General features: G+C 35.4%; 1 protein-coding gene across 3 annotated transcripts in view; it reads left to right on the top strand.

The window, feature by feature from the left end:
• Window positions 1–21885, top strand: part of LOC140160916 (la-related protein 1B-like) — a 62871-nt gene that overhangs the window by 20439 nt on the left and 20547 nt on the right. For all 3 annotated transcript variants that reach the window (XM_072184261.1, XM_072184260.1, XM_072184259.1), the window contains exons 2-9: window positions 207–271; window positions 1200–1256; window positions 1895–2132; window positions 11346–11558; window positions 16566–16811; window positions 17354–17573; window positions 19340–19394; window positions 20254–20343. In XM_072184261.1, the coding sequence (XP_072040362.1) occupies window positions 207–271; window positions 1200–1256; window positions 1895–2132; window positions 11346–11558; window positions 16566–16811; window positions 17354–17573; window positions 19340–19394; window positions 20254–20343 (1184 nt within the window). The remainder of the gene's footprint in view (window positions 1–206; window positions 272–1199; window positions 1257–1894; window positions 2133–11345; window positions 11559–16565; window positions 16812–17353; window positions 17574–19339; window positions 19395–20253; window positions 20344–21885) is intronic.

The following is a 21885-nucleotide window of genomic DNA, read 5'->3' as shown; positions in this document are numbered from 1 at the left end:
ACCAGGCGATGGTGTGTGCAGACGGCCCCAATAAGAATCTTGTAGTGTATTTACTACATGAAATGCAAATTTTAACTTTACGAGGGGTTGAGTGATGTTGGAAAATGTGTAATGAATTTTTCTGTTTTTAACATGTGAACTTTCTTGAATATGTAAAGATTTGTTGTATTGATTTCTAAATATTCCAATATTTTTTTAAAATCTAGTTTCAGATGAAGAAAAACTTCCTAAGACAACAGTAATAAAAGCAGCTACAAACAAGAACAATGTGGTGAGTATTAGTTGTTTTTTCAGAGGTAAAATTTCATCTGTCAAAACTTAACCCAGTACCTTAAATTTTACCAGCTGAAATCTGTACTTGTTCCATTTAAAAATGTAAAAACAAATAATGAACTTGCCAGGTTTCCAATTTCATGATCAGAACTTGTTAAATTAAATTGTTAAATATGCAGTTAACCCAAACCACCCATTTGCTTTTTGGTGAAGGAGAGAAAGGATGGAAGAAAGAACGAATGTGAAATTGTTCTTCCCCCCCCCATTGTTAGCCCCCCCCCCCCATCGGTAGTGGAGTTGCCGATTGGGATAGCAAGCTACGAGTCTGAACTCTGAATGTTGCTCGGCCATGACGGCCAATGATTTTGTGTATATGTGACCCCTCGGCACAACTGAGCCCGGATGTCGCCAGTGCCATGTTCCATCGAACTTAACAATAAACAATAGGAAACAAAGGATTCATTGACTGTTTTATTGATTTTCACTACTTAAATGTCAAGTACTATAGACATGATATACATCATTTTAAAGCTAATTTCAAGCAGAATATTTTGGTTGAATATCTCAAAAAATGATGATTGGCGACTTCAGGGCTCAGTTGTGCCGAGGGGTCACATATGTGATTTTGCATGATTACGCAATTGCATCACATGGGATGCTAGAGTAGTATTGGGTAATGTTAGGCTTAATTTAACCATTTGCCCATCTGCTTTTTGGTGAAAGGAAGGAAAGAAGATGAAGAGAAAAGCCACGGACATGAACATTACTGGGCCAATAATGCATAATGTGTTGCAGTCACTTTGTAGAGTTGTATTTTGTAGTACTGGGTACGATACTGGTGGGCTAATTAGGCTAATATTTTAACATTGTAACTGTAACATACATTGTAGCTTATGTTCATTTTCATATTGTTCTCTCAAACCTAGGCAAGTGATTTTAATGATCTGACAAGTTGGCCAACTCTGGAACAAGTCAAGAAAGAGGTAAGAAATTACTGAAAACTACTCGAAAGATTCGCCTTATGGCGCACGACTCGGGGTAAATTTCACATAAAAATGTAGAGCTCCCTCCTGAAAATCCCAACAAGAATTCAGGGTTTGTGGCCATAAACTGGTGGGATTTTTAATGGGAGGGTTCTTTTACTTTCAGTTTGTGCCTCAAAATCCTGTTATAAAAAGGGAGCCCATATGTGCCATTAGGTGAATCGTTACAGTACATGTAACATGTAGGACCATCATGTACAGTCTTCGCCAACTACCGGCGACATTAGCAACCATTTGTCCACCTTGGTAAGCTTACTACACAAATTAGCATGGAAATCTCAGCATTTTTGGCCCATCATGATTGTTATTTTTGAAGGGGCCGACTATTCAAGGATATACGGTTATAGTAAGACCAGTCTTTCAATAAAATATTAATTTTCAGTGAAAACGATTGATCTTTTTGAACATACCTGTAAAAATCTTCATATAAAAAAATTGCGACCCTGATTTTTCAGGATTTCGGATGCTGAGGGCAGTACAACATTTGGTTTTTTTAAGGATGGTGAAGTTCAATGAATATAATTTATTAAATATCTGCAGTATAATCATCCCTTAAACCTATGGTTTGAAACATTCAGGAACCAAACTCGCCCAGATGGAAGAAAGACGGAAGCAATTCTTCATCACCGCCGTCTGCACGACCACCCCCAGAGGAACCTCCTGCCCCCGCTGCTCCTGTTGCTGCTCCTGTTGTGTCCCCACCACCAACACCACCGGTTGAGGCATCGCCACCGCCAGTTGAGAAAACTAAAGCTAAGGAGGAGAGGAGAATAAGAGAAGACAAGAATGGGGATGCAAAAGCCAATAAAAAGAAAGGTAGGTATTAGTTCAACCACCTGTGTGTGCAACTGTGCATGCTTGGAAGCACCCTAAATGAGCACATTAATTAGGCACAAAAAACTGCTTGCCCTCCAGTTGGATTTATGGGGTGGGTTGGTAGGTAGGTCTGAAATGGTTTTTTTAATGAAGCGCTATTGTATAGGCCTAGGCAATGAGCAATGGTCATGTGGAAAGCTAAATCAATACTTCAGACCGTCAATGTGCATGCATGACACACCATAGAAATGGATTCAGTTGGGGTGACTAAATACTTACTGGCATGAGACCCAAAGTTGATTGGAAACATGGATGAAGGAATGGATAGTTATGAAGTGTTTTATAAGTTTACAGTAATGATTTTCTCCGTAGCAAAATGTTGTTGACCAAATTGAAATAAAATTTGCACACAGAAAAAGTAATAAAAAAACCATTAAAATTATAATTTTATATAAACTTAAATCTAAAAAAAGAAATATTTTGTAAAGGGCTGACCCTGATTTTGGCCAATTTTGGGTCATTCGGTGGACGGCAAGCAAACAAATTTTTTTTTGCCTTATAGGCCCTACAGGCTGAGTCAAAAAGAAGTAAACTCTTGTTTGAGGGGCTGTAACTCGAGATCTGAAAGGACTCTGCTAAAAATAAAAATACCACTGGAAAGAGCAAAGTCTACACGTCTAAATAAAGAAAGGAATGGTTACAATTGCTCATAGCAAACTAAAGTTATACTCATTTGAATACAACCACCCATTTTTGTAGTTGCACACGGCTGATTGATTTTCATCCATTTCAATTTCGACGAATCAGCAAAGGGCTAACAGGATTTATTGTTGAAAAGACAACTTTTGCTTTTAATTATTATTCAACAAAGTGCATGACGGTAATATAGTTTGTAGGGATACCAATTCAAGTCTTTACGAACGATCTGGCAGAAACTTGATTGGGAATGTTGGGATTGAGCTGATCTTTAGTCTCGCTGTAACGCATGTCTAACTCTAGCAATGTTCACTTGTGATCTAGCAGTTCGTGGTCTGCCTGAAGCTTCCGGCTGTCTGTTCCTTAGTGTCCCATGCATATTGAGCTTGTTCACATTCTTATATACTGCTCCCTTACATGAAACCTGGTTAGCTGTAGGAAATTGGAGACGAAAAAGACCCTGATCTTCAGTGGGACTCGTAGTTTCATGATACTTCAAATTAACAGAAACGTCGCGCGGCTCCCGTCTGGTAAATTGTGGTGCCATGGGGATTGTTATTTGGCTCGTTTTAATATAATGTAGTGCAATGAGGTAAAATTCATATTGAAAAGAGCCCTTTAACATGTATATAGGAATTATTGATCGAAACCACACCTACCACAGAACTTTATTTGCATTTGAATATCGCGCCTTACCAATCAATATAATAGGTAGGCCCCTACTTGGGAAGTGAAACCGCGTGCAGCTACAAAAATGGTTGGTTGTATTCAAATGAGTATAACTTGAGTTTGCTGTGAGCAATTGCAACAATTCTTGTTTTAATTTAAACGTGTAGAATTTGCTCTTTCCAGTGGTATTTTAATTTTGAGCAGATCTCAACTTATAGCCCCTCAAACATGAGTTTACTTCTTTTTGACTCAGCCTGTATACTTTATTCACAACAGTGGACGCACAGCAATATCAGGAACCTATTCTCTTCGAATGGGTTCTGTAGCACGACCTCATTTGGGGTTCCATATAGGGCATGCCTCCATTAGCTAGTATTGTATGTAAGTGACTTTATGAATGTGTATCCTCATTTGAATAGCAAACAACACGCTCAAATTTTTATTCTCATTTAGTGGTGCCTTCATGTATGTCAGGATGTGGGATTGTGGGTGTGTTCATTCATGCAATGTAGTTTGATTTGTGCATGTGGTTTTATCTTTTTATTCCAATAATGAGTATAAATCAAGTAACCTGTACCTTGCAATAATTTTTCTCTCTTTCCTGACCTAATACCTGAAAACATTTTCTGAAAGAGTAGTGTGCCTCCAAAAATCCCACTCCCGAGTAGGGCTGTGGTCGACATGCCTTATGTCGACATAATGTCGACGTCGGCACGTATGCCGACATGTCGACATCAAAAACAAATTCTAAAAAAAAATATTTTTGGCCAGAAAAGCAAGTTATAGGCCCAAACTGACTTGTTATTCAAGGTTGGAAACCAGAGAAATACTGCTACTAAAATTTAAAAAATGCCAATTTTTTTTTACAAAGTTGGATGAACTTGTACATTTTGATTACCTTTGCTTCTATTGAACAGTCAGGGACACATTGAATTAGTATGCATTGCTAGCTGTTCAATAGAAACAAAAGTAATTAAAATGTTCAAGTTTTTCCAACTTTGTAAAAAAAATTGGCATTTTTTTTTTTTTGAGTAGCAGTATTTCTCTGTCCAACCTTGAATAACAAGTCAGTTTGGGCCTATAACTTGATTTTCTGGCCAAAAATATTTTTTGAAAATTAAAATTTTTTTTTTTTTTTTTTTTTAGAATTTTTTTTTATGTCGACGTCGGTATACGAATTATATCGACATGTCGACAATAAAAAACGGTGCCGACCACAGCCCTACTCTCGAGATCTGCAGATGTCGGGTGTAAATGGATTTTTCTTCTGAATATCAAAACAGCAGAATAGGGAACCTGAATATATTGTGAGAGAATAGAAGATAGGTTATTCCTTCATGTAATTTTACACGAAATTAGGGTTAGGGTTAAGGTTAGGGTTAGTTTAGGGTTAGGATTAGGGTTAGGATTAGGGTTATGATTAGGATTAGGGTTAGAGTTAGGATTAGATTACACGAAATAATTACATGAAGGATCGACCAGAAGATAAGAATTCTTGTTTTGACTTTAACCATTTTATAATAAAGGATACTGCAGCTGACCCCATCAGCATGTTATTATAAAAAATATTGGACCTGCGTAAATTTGCATATATCCTCTATGACATGACAACGGATAGTCAAATTCTTTGGTTTACCCTTTTTATTATACCCCTTCCATTTATGACTTGATGCTTTGCGTATATATGCTAGAATGAATTTATACGTGCCATTGGAAGGGATTTACTTAAAACTGGAACAGCATGAATACGGTGCATGTTGGCAGTGTTTTCACATTGCGGATGTACAGTATTGAATTCACTGTCTGAAACTCAGATGACAAGTGTTTGTCACTGAAGTCATGCAAGTTGCTGCATTTTGGTATTGAAATTAAAAATTTTATTAAAAGCGATTGATCCGATCCAATCATGGATACACTTTTATATTGTCATCACATGATCGGAAATGACTACATGTCAGCGCAGCGTATCTACACAGATATATGCATAAAGTCATCCAATTAAATGAATTTGTACGCATCATGTGCAAGCTATTAAACCATTTTGCACATCTGTGATGCGATCAAGCTAAATGAGTCAGATTTACAAGCAAAATCAAACTTCAGTTTTTAATTTCATTACATGAGCCATTTTCAGAGCTGTATTTTTGAAGTTAAAACCCCATCATAATTAGACATATATGGTTCCAGAAGTAGTATTGCTCAGAACAATAAAATAGAAAAGAAGTTGAATAATATTATTTGCTATACCTCAAAATCAGTATTCCCAATAAGGTTGGGAATGAGTCCCGAATTGAGTCCCGCCGGGTGGCCTAGTACCGGGCAGGAAATTCCATGCCCGGTACCAAATCTTTTTAAAAAAAAATTAAAAAAAAAAAAAAATTTTGTTGCAATTTCGGGTACCCAGGTACCCGCCCGAAAAATAAATGGGTACCCGGGCACAAAATTACCCGAAAATCCCAACCCTAATTCCCAACATCCAACTCATTTTGGTTGATCACACCACATGACGTTAACAAAATGGCTGGTATAGAACTGTCAGAGATGTTGGTTTTCTTTCATGTGAACAAATTTGGTTTGGGAATAGTCCAGATGGGTCACAAGATTAGTTTTGTTATCTGCAGAATATTGGACTCATCGATAAGATGACTGTGCAATTGTAATTGCAGCAGGTCAAATATGCCAAGCTATAATTCCTGTTAACCAATTTAATAAGATTATGACATGCAAAATGCAAATGTATATTATTTTGACGGATCATTGTAGGATCTTGTAATACATGTATGTAATCTTGTAAAGAAAAATTATTTGTCTATGATACAAAATTAACCTTGCAGCAAGTGTCCCACACTAATGATTCAAAGCTAATACAAAATTATTTCATTTCTTATATCCTTAAAAATTGTGTATTATTTCGGATTAGAGATTAGATGACACCCCTCCATAGAACCTGCTTGTTGATGCAAGAAATAATTCAACTCAAGCGGCAAATATGAAGCCTCAAACCCAGACAGACAAACAAAATTGTATGTAATTGCCTGACGTTAGGAGGAGTAATAAGCTGTTGGTTTATGCGCATTATATCATCCAGTCTGTATCATTGTAGGAAGTAAACCTTGGCCCTAATAGATTAAAGCCTATAATACCATTGATAAAACCTGCACCATCAGGGTTGCCAAACTCACAAGTTGGTAGCCCAATTGGGGAACTTCTGAAGATTTTCAATAACTTTTTGATACTTTTCTGTCCCAAGAAAACAATAGTTAAAACACACATTTGGTGACTTTCAACATTAGACTATGGACTACAATAGCCTCATCCCAATGCCATAGTTCAATAACCTCAATTAAACAATCATAGAGTAAAACTTGACCTCCAGTTGCAAAGTATGAGTTTTGTACCCACATTTTCAAAGGTCGCTCAATGAATGTACAAATGTATTGGGGTTAAAGAAATGTGCCCCCATAGATGAGCATGTTGTGGATCCTAGTGTTAGAAGACAGGTGATTTTCAGTAGTGTCCTGTCGCATAGAAACCAATGTTTAAGAAATAAGTAGGTTATATTTTGGCAACTAATTTAGGATTGGGCCTGAAACTGTGTGGCAATCCTGTCCACCATATAATGCAAACCCTGGGATTGTACTATTGATCGACTAGCTAGGTATAATAATAGCATGCTTAGTCCTATGCCTAGCATTATGCAAGATACATATTGCCACGCTGTCGCTGATAAGATGTTGTGCAGCAATGAACGTGGAACACAGACAGAATGCAACAGGTAACTTCATAAAAATACTTAGCATGCATGTCTGTGTTGCATGTGGATTGTGAAAGTACATACCAATGTTCACCCCAGGCCTCCAAAAAGTATGTCTTTTTTTTTTGTCTTTCTTTCGGGGGGCTACTTTTCAAAGATAATTGCCCTAAGTAATAATTTAACTTTTGAAAATTATTTCTGCGCTAAATGCCCACATTGTCCCATTAATTTTGATGAACAAGGCTCAAAATAGTTATCTGGCTCCTCTCTAGATTATAAATCATCGCCAGTTATTACATTTTCAACAGATATTTTTAGATTTTCGGAGGCATATCACCCTTGGCCCCTGTCTATATTGAGCCCTGGTTCACCGGGTGATTAATATGTAGCGATTGTGGTGTAGGGAAAACAAGATTTGGTGCAAGTGCCACTTTACAAAGAAATACTCCTTATTTGGGTCATGGTGTAAAGAGAGTGAACATTTACAAGCACAGTTACATGCAGCGTCTATCACTACTGACATAAGTATGGCCTCATTGATCAGCTCATCTATTCATCCATCTCACATCAAATTAACATGGTAGATCAAATGAAACCCTGCAAGGAGGCTTGCCTAAGGGGCATACTCCTTCTTAGGGTTAGCAATTTTAAAAATTGTATCAATTGATTAATTTCAATCAAATTTTTTCATGTGGTGAAGACTGTAATATTCCAAGCTGAAAATAAAGGATCAGTGAATTTCTTAGTGTTTGCTAAAGTTTGTTTGGCTTTATATAAGGCAAAAATTATTTGTTTTTTTGTTATTAGTGCATACATCAATGAAGTCCCAACTCAAGCTCATGATGCCAACAAAGCAGTGTTCAGTGTTAAAGTTAAAAGGGAAGCATACTTGGACAATATTACAAATGGGATGTGCTGTAAAGCTATGCAAAATTTAGAAACAACAAAAAAGCTAAATCATTCTAGCATGGCAAACATGTTCAAGCATACCACAGGTATTGCATAACAGCAGGGTTGCCAAAAGCTTATTAAGGGATCTAAAATGAGCGTTTATTATGTTTCGACAGTATTTTTTGTAGGACATGAGAGCACCTCAGACCTATCGAATTGCATTCTGAATACTGAAGCATGTCTTTCTGATATCAAGTAATTTTCATGTTTTGAAAATCACAATATAATACTAATTTTTTTACATATTATAAATATTTGATATTTTTCAAATTTTTGATATATAACAGTCCTCGAAGTAAATTATATAAATCTAATGATATATTCTTAAAGTGTATGTAGCAGGGAGGAAAAGTCGACGGTCAATTGAAAATTTTGACCTTTCATATTGAAGATATGGATTTTTTTTCCAAAAAGACCTATTTTTTTTTGGTGTTTTGGGAAAAAATCCATATCTTCAATAATGAAAGGTCAAAATTTTCAATTGATCGTCGGCTTTTCATCCCACCTACATACACTTTAAGTATAAATCATCAGATTTATAAAGTTTACTTCAAGTACTGTTAAATATCAAAAATATCAATTTTAATGATTTGCCATAAAATGTGTATTAAATTGCGAATTTCAAAAATCAAAATTATTTGATATCAGAATGACATTCTTCGTATTCAGAATGCAATTCGATATGTCTGATGTGCTCTGATGTCCCAAAATAAATACTGTCCTAATCGCTCATACCCCCCAGCCCTTAAAGGATGCTGTAGAAGTTGAGATTTTAATATTCATGTGACTAATGCAACTAAACCTATTTTCTGCTTGTGAATTTCAGTTTGGGCAAACTGTCCATAAACTGCACAGTAGCTACATGTACTACCAGATAGTAAAATGATTATCATTGCGTGAACTTTGGCCTGAAAGGTGTGGGTGCCTAGGAATATGTTTCAATTTTAATGGACTCAAACAAAGTTCATTAGTTTATAATTTGGATCAGGCCATAGGTCATACTGAAGAGCACACACAGCCAAGTTGAGGTTTATAATTGAAGTGTGATGCTAATTAGGTCTGGAAAATCAGGATGTTCAATGATGTGATTTAATAAAAACAACAGAATAGGGAATCTGAGTTATAAAAATTACAGTGACAACTCAATGACACAAAAACTAATGTAAACTTAATTTTTGCTTTTCAATGGATAAAAAATGGGCGGTGTGTTCTAATAATATGAACATGGTAGTACAAATTCTGGATGGATGGATGGATGGAAATGTACATATGCATACAGCTGTACCATATGTTTTGGTTTTAAGGTTTATAACCAAAGTTTCAAGCCTCTGTCCAAGTAACTTTGGAATAAGTAGTGTCCATGAGTAATGAGCTATTTTAGTAGGCTATTATGTTGGGCAAATGTCACCATTCAAAAGTCATGAAGTAATTTTCTAAAATTGCTCAAAATGTTATCTTCCAGAGAATGCAATGGATTTTGATGCAACTGCAATTGGTCATTGTTAACAATTGCGGGGTCTTCATATGGATTTAATTAGGTCAAACGTTAGAAAAATATTATGACACAACATTAGTATAGCACAAAAATAGGGAAAAGCAGGCGACACTTGTTCTGGGGATATCCTTTTAAAGCATAGGAATTTCAGTTAAAAATTGGTTCATCAAAAGGTGTGGATTTGTCAGTTGTCACCAATTTTAACAGACAAGATATTACATATTGATTGTAAAAGTAGCTACTTCAACCCACACATTGAGCCCACACATATTACATAAAGTAGCCAGCTGGTATCATATACACTCAGTCTGGTATTAAAGTCGGTACATTTGACGATAAAACATATTTTTGATGACTATAAAAACTGTTAATATATAGTAAGATATATGCATATTTCGGATGTAATAAAGCCAGACGAGTTGCTAAATGCATATAATATATTCAGGGGTATCATAGCCATCAATACATCTGTTAAATGATAATAGAGCCATTGATAATACCAAATTTAAATGTGGTGCACAGGGAACCATATGTACAATTTTGAAACTGTTTGGAACATATTGTAGGATTGTAAATTGACAGGAATGTTAACTAAAAGAATGATAAAAATTATGCAATTGTGTGATACACAATACATTTTGCTTTATAACACCAACAATTCAAGCTTGCCGATATGTGGAAGAAAATAATGTAAGAAGTTTTTACAACAAAATCTTTCTAGAATTATAAGAAAGAAAATACTCTTTATAGATTGTGAAAGTACAAAAAAGTAGTTTTGTTTTGAACCAAACATGTTTTCATGAGAACCAATCCAGACATACTGTTTTTCATAATGTATTCCTCTATAGAATCCTGATACTTGCATAACTTTTTATTTTTACTATAATAAATTTTGATGGCTTCACATATTTTCTAATAATACAATTTCTACCTATGCTTGAGTAGGTACAGCTTTCCTAGTATTTTCATAGTCTTATGATATTTTGCCAACCATACTTATTTGTGTGTATGTGTAGGGGTGTACATATAAATGGATAATTCGTAATAAAAAATTATTTTGTCCAATTCAATTTTGTACATCAAGACATATCCTCCTGAACAAATGTAATTTAAGAATTGATAATTTTTGTTCACATTTCCTGAATTAGGCGATGATAATTTCAGTATTAAAAAGAGCAAAATGTAATTTGTTATGGGGGAGGATGATACCCCCATAGCTTATAAATTCCCTGTGTGAGCTCTATAAATGTTTGATGCCACAAGTAAGCATTCGTCTGTCTGGCCAACGGTTATAAATGTTTAGGATATTGATCTGTTTCCCAGTTACTTCACTGAATGATGCAAATATCAGAAATGCAGCTCAGGACGGATCTCATTGGAGAAAGCTTGTGACCGACTGCTTTGCAACCGACCTATGATGATGATGCAAAGTTAAGACATTTTGGCACATAGCAACTTCAAATACATATTTGCATTGAAATAATGTAAATTAGTATTTATAATTATTGTGAAGTCTTTGTTTTAAATCTTTTTTCAGCTCCGTATGTCATTATTTATAAATGTATTTAACTTGCTAACAGCTGCTACTAAAACGTTCGCTAAAGACAATATAACATAATTTTGATTATGCATTAATTATTAATTACAGAGAAAAAGCAGAAGTGGATACCATTAGCACTGGATCCTGAGCCACGCAAGGGGAAAGATGGTCGACGAGGAGGTAGAGCCGACAGAGGCTCAGGCAACTGGAGGGAAGATGCTCGTATTGATCGTGAAAGACGAGAAAGGGAGAAAGAACTGAAAGAGAAAGAGAGGAGAGAGCAACATGTGGATACCAGAGCTAGTCCACAGCAGAATAAAGGTAAACACTAGGCATTGTATTTAGATAAGACATGAACATATTCAGCTTTTCAGTTGATGTCAATGCTCAATTTTTATTTTATTTTCAGCACAATTTGAGCTATTTTTCCATGATTTCATGCTGTTTCCACCAGTGTTCACCTTCTTTTTTAGCATTTTCAGCATTTTTCTATAATCATGATAATTTCAGGTGTGAAACTTTGAAATTTACACTTTATTGGGAGTAACTTTTTGCTTTTTTTTGCCCATGTAGTGCGTACAGAGCAGGGTCCTGTTTTGCTTATATTGGTTCACGTCATGAGATATCTGCTCCTCGTTTGTTTTACGAACCACAGAGCATTCTTAGTCAGTGGGAGTGGTCTAGTTCAGAGACACATTTTTGATTGGACAATCACAAGATTTCGGTGCCGCTTATCAGGCCGTAGACGCCCCCGTCATGCGCCTTGATAATGCCTTACACGCTTGTAGAGGTGTGCGTATGTATTATTGCGCTGTAATGCGAGACTAGTGCGGAATACGCGACGCGCTAGAATATTTGAAGTTGTAAACAAGTTTCGTTCATTTTATAATGAGGGGAGTTTTTATGACGGTAACTTAGTTTTTGCTTTAAAAAATTGTTTACAGTTATTAAAATAATATTTAACTGACTAAGAATGAGAATAAACGATAGGAATTTTTATTTTGCCTATCCTCTACCTATGATAGAAGACAGGCAGGTCCAATATTTTTATCGTAGTGGCTCAAAATATTGGACCTGCCTGTCGTCGATCACATGGTAGAGGATAGGCAAAATAAAAATTCCTATCGTTTATTCTCGAATTGTGTGACCCTGCATGGGGATGCTTGCTTAGCAATAGTCACTAATGAAGGGTTTCAAGAACTGAAATTATTATGCTTAGTTCTCTGGTTTGATAGAACGAATAAGTTTAATCTTTACCCAGAGCAGGCAGCGCACATAAACGTGGAAAAAAGGGTAATCTGGCCGGATTCAAACCGGCAACCTTCATAATACTTGCACAATACTCAAACCATCTGAGCTGTAGGGGCATGCTGGAGAAGTGCGGAAGCTTGAAATCTATAGGTGTCAGATTTGAATAAAATATTCCTGCACTGCATGTATGAAAAGACTTCGCAATATCTGAACCTTGAATAGGTGATGATAATTATATTTTCCTATTTGAAGAATAATGTGTTTTAATTGGAAGTAAAAGTGAAAAAATAATGAAATATTTGGAGGCCACTGTATATACAGCCCAGGAAACCAATTTGGTTTTCACTCTGAGCCCCAAATGATCTTGTTTCCAAAGGCAAAGCTCAGTTAACACCATTTAACAATACTAGCTCCACAGTTAACCTCAAGTTGTGCAGTATGAGTTTTTGTACCCAACATATTCCAAAGGTCATTCTATGAGTATACAGTTGTATTGGATTTAAAGAACTCTGTTCTGACAGATGAGGCTGCATGAGATATTTTTGTGGGCAATTTCCTGAAGTTCACAAGTGTGCTACACAACACATACAGGTTACTACTAGAGTAAACCAGACAGTGGCCTTGTATGTGTGTAAATCCTGGATATGGTTAATTACATCTATTAGACCAATGCTATCAAAATATTGGTGTCAGGATTGGTTTGGGAAAGATAACTTATATACTGAGATACAGAAAGTACTCAAAACTCAAAATTTCAGGCTTTATGGGGTTAAAGCGATTTGAAAAGTGAAAATGAAAAGCCATTTTCCAAACAGGGAAAACTCATTTGAGAAAAACAGGCAAAATCAGGGAAACTCATAGATTTCGAGTTGAGTGGCCCAAGAGCAGGCCCAAGAGGTGGTTACTCCTTCATGTAATTATACACAAAAGTTAAGGTTAAGATTAGAGTTAAGGTTAGAATTAGGATCAGGATTAGAGTAAAGATTAGCTTAGGCTTTCTTGCATGAAATATTACACAAAGTATTGCAATTATTTTTGGCATTTTGGCATACTACATGTACAAGGCACAATCATTCCAACTCATTATGATTTACTGCATAGAAGAGGACTTTGTCTATCATTTGTTACAGATAGGTAATCGCTGGTAATATCCTCAATGTTTGATGTTACATAACCAGTTACCTGCAACAGGTTAATATTACATCCTCAATTAATGAATTATTATCTGCCAGGCAAAAGACCCTATAGTCAACTTAGAAGTGTGAAACAACAGGAGACATTCTGAATGTGAACAGGTGATATAATTTGTGAACTCATATAGAGCTTTAATATGACAGCTGATTTAGGAATGGATGACTGACTGCACAGTGCACACATCAATTAAAACACACTAATCATGTAATATTTGTAACAGTGGTGTGACTCGTCTCAAGTTGAGAATAATGCCATGTTGGATTTCACAGTGGCAGATTTGACAAATCGCCCTTATATGTGTGTGTGGTTAATAGGCACAATTCGAATCTGCCATTGAGAAATCCAACATGGCATTAATCTCAACATGAGATGAGAGTCATATGTGGTTTGATTTGATACTTTATCATGAAGTGGATTAGTAATTTTGAAAAACAGGGTAAATAATGTCATTCAAAAATATTAGATCCTGTAAATAGAAAACAAAATTTGTCACCTCATGGACAATTTAAAGACCCATTTTTGTGTACAATACCAACAAATTCAATATCATCAAAATCCATCTTTTTATTTTATTGTAATTATTATTTCTTGTAAATCAGCGCATGTTGTAACACTTCTGGTTGTTTAAACCTTCAAGGACACATAATATTCAGATTTTTATCATTAAAATACAAGTAGTGAAGTACTAGTACATTAGTCAATATTGTTGGCCAAAAATAAATCATTACCACGTGGCTCACAACAGACACTACACCACGTGGCTCACAACAGACACATGCATGTAGACAATGCAATACTGATTCCTCGGAGCATCCCAGGTAACATAGCTAGACTCCAACAACACCTTCTAGAGTTAGACTCATGTCTGTTCAACATGAATAGAATAATAGTGCAAGATTCTTGAACGGAAGTGCTGATCATATTATCTGCCGCAACATGTCTTTATTAATAAATGGGTGCACAAATTCTTTTTTTCTACAGGGTGTCTCAAAATTATAAGTTATGGTACATGATCAAACAATCAGTTTGACATTAAAGTTAAAATTTTGCATACAAGTGTACATTAGTTTCGCTGTTAATGGTCAAGTGAGACTTCAAACTAGGTATTGATCTTTAGGCTATTTAAATCCATACACCCCTATGGAAGATGTGACCTTGAAATTTCCTACACAGGAAGTGTAACTTTCTAATGGGGTTACCTGAATGGGCGATTCTACACCCCCTGTATTGAAAATCAAGGTCATGTCTTCCATGGGGTGCATGGATTTCAACTAGAATATCCCATTTAGAGACACAGTATGCCACTAGGATGAATCCATGATATAGGATATATAATAGGGTGATTCAAAAATACAAAAGTTTTGATTTTTCAACGGGCCAACCCCTAATATTGTTCATTTTGGTGTAAAAATACATCATGCACAATTTCACGAAATTCACATAATTTTTAGAGGGTGCGCCCGGGCTTTGAAGTATTGTGTGTGAAGTCTATGAGGATTTTTGGTGATTTTCACTCAACCACCAGAAAGTAATAATTAACTTATCCAACTATGCTATAAAACTGTTAGTATGTAGTCTTAGGTATTCATGAAACAAATATGTAAGAAAAATTAAATGAAAATATTGACAAGCGGAGAAAATTCAAAAATTAACTCAATTGTTTCAATGGTGGGAAAGCAGAAGACAGAACAGCTAAAACATTTGGCCAGTCCTCTGACCAAAGGAAAATATTATAATTAGGATAGCCTATAATAGAATGAATGAATGGTATAAATATTCTCTATTGTATTTTCAGCTTCAATGACCTGTCATCCACTTGGAAATACTGTAGAGAATACAAAATGTCCATCTCTCCTCTTCCCATGGTGCATTGTATCTATTGAGTTTAATGATCAAATGGCTCTATTCATAACTCATAATGGCTAGAAATCCTAGCATTATGCAGGAAGCATTATGGGAGCCTGCAATATCAACTTGATGTCTGATGGTGGGAGGTCGTCTTCTTTCATACTGCTAGATAATTATGTAACAATCAGTTACAACCTGTAATAGATAGTGCATATGCCTTTGTTAATATTCAGGAGTTTATTCATTTGCCTGTTACAAGAAGTTGAACTATCAGCAATGCTACTGAGAGGATTCACTCCCTCTTCGTTGAATGTACTTTTTTCATTATTATAGACAATCTTGAACTTGGTGATTTAAATTTCCGATGGGTTTACATAGGAAACATGTGTATCTAACACACCTGAGAAATTCACCCACATAAGATGAGTCTTTGTGTGAAAAACCCGTTGGAGAAAAATTTTGCACCAAAACCCTATTGACTTTATGTACAAAACTTCAAAGCCCGGCGCACCCTCCAAAGTTGATCTAAATTTTATGAAATTTTGCATGATGCATTTTACACCAAAATGAACAAAATTAGATGTTGGCCCATCAAAAAATAAAAACTTTTGTATTTCTGAATCACCCTAATATATAATTAAAATATGAACAATCTAGCACATCTGTGTGGGAATCTGTCAGTAACCCATCACATATTGTGTATGATACTTTCAAGCTGCCTCATTAGATCATGCGTGTAAGCTAATTTTAACCCTACTATTGCAAAACTACTAGTCATGTTACATCATTTCTCAAGTGTCTCAGTGGTCAGGTACGATATGTAATTTTTTTACATATCAGAAGAGTGCCTGTCCAAATCAGTCCTGGTTCGTTTGGATAACCAATATTCACAATAAGTACAGACAAGATTTGTGTTGAAGGCTGCTGCTTGGAGGAAGTGATCTGACTCTGATAGTCACCATAAACAGTGGTGTTCTGTGATTTGTAGAATGCAAATGCCTGTAATAATGCATTACTTGATTTTCCTATCATTAGCATCGACGCCAACTCAACGCAAACCACTGCCACTACAAGAGAGAAGTCAAAGTCCTAATCTTGATGGCTCCAATCGCAACTGGCGTAACACAGGAGGAGGATATAGGGGAAGAGGACGAGGAAGGGGAAGAGGCAGAGGTGGTGGAGGCAGGGGTCGTGGAGGTTACCATCGGTCAGACTATTGGCATGGTTCCAACAGTCTGGATGCCACATTTGAAGGCACAAATAATGCGGAAACTGGTAAAAGTAAGTCTACTAAATAAAGCTTGAACATTTTAAAGATGATTGGTTAGACTTGATGTTAGGATGGGTAGTTGCATGATATAAACATTGTTTAGCCTTGAAGCATACATGTTGAGATTTGTTGGCAAGGCTAATTAGATTTGCTGAATTTTGAAGATGGGTATAAACTGCTCTGCAAAATATGAGTAGAAACAGTTCTTTCCCCTTTGACTGACCAGGTATGCGGAAAATCCTAATCCACCCGGAACCCACCTGCCCACTTGAATTGTCCAGACATCTACTTTCATGGCAAAGGGTGTGCAATACAATGTAAGAGGTGTAGCCTCTTCATAGACATGGGAGGCCATGTTGCCATCTTGATTTAGATAATGGAAACCCATAGATTCCATGAGAATTCCAAGAGAAATAAATATGATTTCACCTACTAGATTTAAAACTCTTGTTGAAGATTACAGTATTTAGCGACAGGTGTGTGTGATACTGTAGCCATGCAAGCAGTGAATACAAATGATAACACTGCACACTTATTTTCTGTATCCCTACAGCTACCAAGGAAAAACCGGATGAACAAGCACCTCCATACCAAACTTTTGTACCACAGTACTATAATGAGCCGGAGATTGAAGCAGCGCAGCCGTACTTTACCGTGCCACAGTATAATCAGCAGGTGTACTTTGACAGCTCTGCTGTGTTCCAGCCTACTGCTATGGTACCCCTCTCACCGCCGGATGATCCCACACTAAAGGACTATGTCAAGAAACAAATGTAAGAAAATTGTGATACTCGGCTATTCCTTTTGAAAACCACCCCCCCCCCCCTTGTAGAAGATTTGGGAATTCCAAACAAAATATTCCAAATCCAACATTTTTTATCAATTAAAGGTGTGGAAGATCTGGAATTCTAAAGAAAATTTTATTTTAGGCGAGACTGTTCAAAATTCAAACCCCGGATTTCATAAATTAAACCATTTTCAGCTGAATTTAATATATTAACAGATAAAATTAGAAAAAAAATTGCAGCTGGGTTGATCATAAAGTGCACCTGGAATTGAGATGGCAGTTAAATCTTCCAAAGGGGAGTGTGGATTTTAAATGGAATTGCCGAATATGATGATGATTTCAAGGGACAATGATATTCAGTGATTTGATTATTTGTATAGAATTTGAATGACCAAATAAAGCATATCAGTAGACCCTATTTGGTCTTTATCATGACTCAATAGGGGGGAAATGTATATGCAACATAAAATAACATACAGCATAAAATATATATACTTTCATGTTTAGTCATGGATGAATCAATTGCTGTATGGTACAATTTTGTGGTACGGTTTTTCATAAATATGTGAGCATTATTGAATAAAAACACTTCAAAAAATAAAGTTTACCTTGTTTTGAGTGGTTATAACTTTAACAGAATTTATTACAAACAAGAAATTTATATGAACATGCAGATTATTTTGTTGGCTACAGTATGATACCTCACTTGTGGAAAAAGAATGAGAACTTTCAATATTTTTTAATTATGTGAAGAATTGTGATCAGTTAAGGGATCTAAAATGAGCATTTATTATGCGTTTCGACAGTATTTTTGTGGGACATGAGAGCACCTCAGACCTATCGAATTGCATTCTGAATACTGAAGTATGTCTTTCTGATATCAAATAATTTTCATTTTTTGAAAATCACAATATAATACAAATTTTATGACAAATTATAAAATTTGATATTTTTCAAATTTTTGATATATAACAGTCCTCGAAGTAAATTATATAAATCTAATGACATATTCTTAAAGTGTATGTAGCACGGAGGAAAAGTTTACGGTCAATTGAAAATTTTGACCTTTCATATTGAAGATATGGATTTTTTTCCCAAAAGACCTAATTTTTTTTGGTGTTTTGGGAAAAAAATCCATATCTTCAATAGGAAAGGTCAAAATTTTCAATTGATCGTCGGCTTTTTATCCCACCTACATACACTTTAAGTATAAATCATCAGATATATAAAGTTTACTTCAAGTACTGTTAAATATCAAAAATATCAATTTTTAATGATTTGCCATAAAATGTGTATTAAATTGCGAATTTCAAAAAATCAAAATTATTTGATATCAGAATGACATTCGGCGTATTCAGAATGCAATTCGATATGTCTGATGTGCTCTAATGTCCCACAATAAATACTGTCCAAACGTTCATACCCCAGCCCTTAAACAAGCGTGGACTTTCTGTCAGGTGTATTAAGTACCGACTGATTTATATTGTACTCTGGACACAGCTAAAATTACATGGAATATTGATGATGTTTCAAACCATAATACAAATAAATGGGTAGTAAAAATTAGAATGGGAATTTTATGGAATATGAATTAATGCCAAGTATAATAGTCAATGTCAGGAGAGAAGCCTAAAGGGAAACAATCTGTAAAAAATGCATGTTTAGGGGAAATTTTGACTTTCCCCAGAAGCAAGAAATGATATCAAGTCTATAATAATATCGAAAAATGTGTTGTGTGGTTTCTTCCTACAGAGAGTATTACTTCAGTGTTGAGAATCTGGTGAAAGACTTGTTCCTGAGAAGAAAGGTGAGGATTACTATAGACTCCTATATAATAAAGAAGGCTTCAAGATAATGGTTACTACTCAAAATGCATCCAGATTAGGGTTGAGTTTTAAGGCTATATAGTTTTACTGGAATGTCAAAAAGATGCAATCGAGGTGCCTATATTTGTATAAATATATATGTCATGTGACATTTGACCAAATCATCAACGTCTTAGCCTGTTCTAGGGAGAGAATTAGAGTTGGGATTACATGTAGTTGATGAATCAGCAAACAATGCTGTGAATGTTGGTACGCCATGCATGTTGTTAAGGTGCTCACAGGTTTTTACCAGCACTCTTCCACAGCAAGAATTTTGTACAACATTTTTTTAACGAGATCAAACTAATTGAGGAAAAGAAAGAATATTTTTTAGCTGTAGTTTGATTTAACTACCAAAAGGAGACCTATAATATTTTGCAGTCAACCTTTAGGCTTTGACGAGAGTGTATTGTAAGCATACTTCGCGAGAGTGTATTTTAAGCGTATATACTGCGTTGAAGCACACTGTCTCAGATTGGCTGCTGAGGCGATCTGCTGTTGCCGAGTGGAAATCAATGAAAGAACTTTGCGCTGTACACGTTGGTAGCTCCGAGTCTGACTTTGCAACATCACGGCAGTACGCGCTTGTCAAAGGTTTACTGCAAAATATTATATAATGGCGCTTGACTGAAATATGTTAGTCTATAAAATAAAGTCTACAAGATAAGATTTGGTAATATCTACATTTGACTTTGCCATAAAACTGCAGGTTTGTTGCATTAAAAGAAATATTATTTTAATTTATATTGAAAAATGAAATAGATGTGTTATTTGATGACATTATTTGCGTTTTTCCCGCAGATGGATGCTGATGGATATCTTCCCATTAGCCTCATTGCTGGATTCCATCGAGTTCAAGCTCTGACCTCTGACCCCAGGATCATTATAGCTGTGAGTCAAATTGTATATTACAATGCCTGAAAAGAATTCTCCAGAGAAAATATCTGACCTACCCAGAATCCTTTGCAACATGAGTATCACCTCACCCTCAGTACAGTCAATTTACTTTGTTATATAGGTCCCCTTTGCTTTCATGTTGATAATAGACTGGCATAACATGGGTCTATAGTCAAGAAATAACATATTTTGTAAAATCTGGATGTGCTCTGTTCATTGAGGTACTATTTGTCAATATCGACCCATGTTGCACTAGATAGCAAATCGGTATGAGAAATTAAAATGGAAGTAATGCATTGTGGGACATGTATGATATCTTCTCTGAGAATTGTCATTATTGAAAATGGGTTTTCATATTAAGATATAATTGCTTTGTACTTTAAATGTTGGTATTTATACAGCGCTTTTCACATGTGCACATATACCAAAGCGCTTTTCATTTATTCCATTGTCGGTAGAATATGTTAGCTGCCATACAATGCACTTAATGTATGTTACAGATACAGGATATTCATGATGGGTTACATACATTTTGGCTGGCTGACTTGGCTGTCACTGATTCTTAATACAAATTCAATATTGCATAATTAATGTTTTTATTTTCCAATCTTGTTTGTACACAAACATTCTTTCAATGTCAGTTTTCAAAAAATACATATGTTACAAAACAAATGTTTTTGCTGCTTGTTTGTGGTGTTATTTTAATTAGCAAATTGTGGGACATAAAATATTTTTCTTTTATGATGACACAAAAAGATTCTAATGTTCTAATGAATGTATGAATTTGGCCAGTTGGATCCTTCAGGTTGATGCATGTCACATTGCAACTGAAGATTGAGGTCGCTCAATATTATCTGTAGCAGACACAAAAAACTATCTGTAGTTGGCATAATTTTAGCCTTTATGGTTCACAAGACTCTTTGACTCAGGTATAGGAGTATGGATGACCAAACAAGTGTGAACTGGAATGTTTATTTCATAACATGCATATCAGTAGACCCTATTTTGTCTTTATCATGACTAACTAGGGGGGAAATGTATATGCAACAGAAAATAACATGCAGCATAAAATATATATTCTTTCATGTTTGGTCATGGATGAAAGGCTGATTGCTGTATGGTACAATTTTTCACACATTTATAAATTGTATTGGAATGGTCTTAAATTTATTTACAAATGTTATTACTTGATGCCTTGCTGTACGTTACTGATACGGGACATCCATGATGGGTTGTTACATGCATTTTGGCTGGCTGACTTACTGTCACTGATTCTTTATACAAATTGTATACAAAATTAATGTTTTTACTTTCCAATCATGTTTGATCACATTCTGCTGTTTGTGGTGATATTTTAATATGCAATTTGTGGGACATAAAATGTTTTTATTTTATGATGACACAGACCGATTCTAATGAATAATTAATGTTTGTATTTGGCCAGTTGGATCCTTCATGTTGATGCATGTCACATGGCGACATAGGTCTTGGACAGTTGATGAATGTAGACAACTTTAGTGAGATATATGAGATTGA

Source organism: Amphiura filiformis, chromosome 9 (assembly GCF_039555335.1).
Source record: "Amphiura filiformis chromosome 9, Afil_fr2py, whole genome shotgun sequence".
In the NCBI taxonomy this organism is placed as follows: Eukaryota; Metazoa; Echinodermata; class Ophiuroidea; order Amphilepidida; family Amphiuridae; genus Amphiura; species Amphiura filiformis.
Note: the sequence above shows the minus strand (reverse complement) of the source record. Positions and strands in the feature narration are given on the sequence as shown.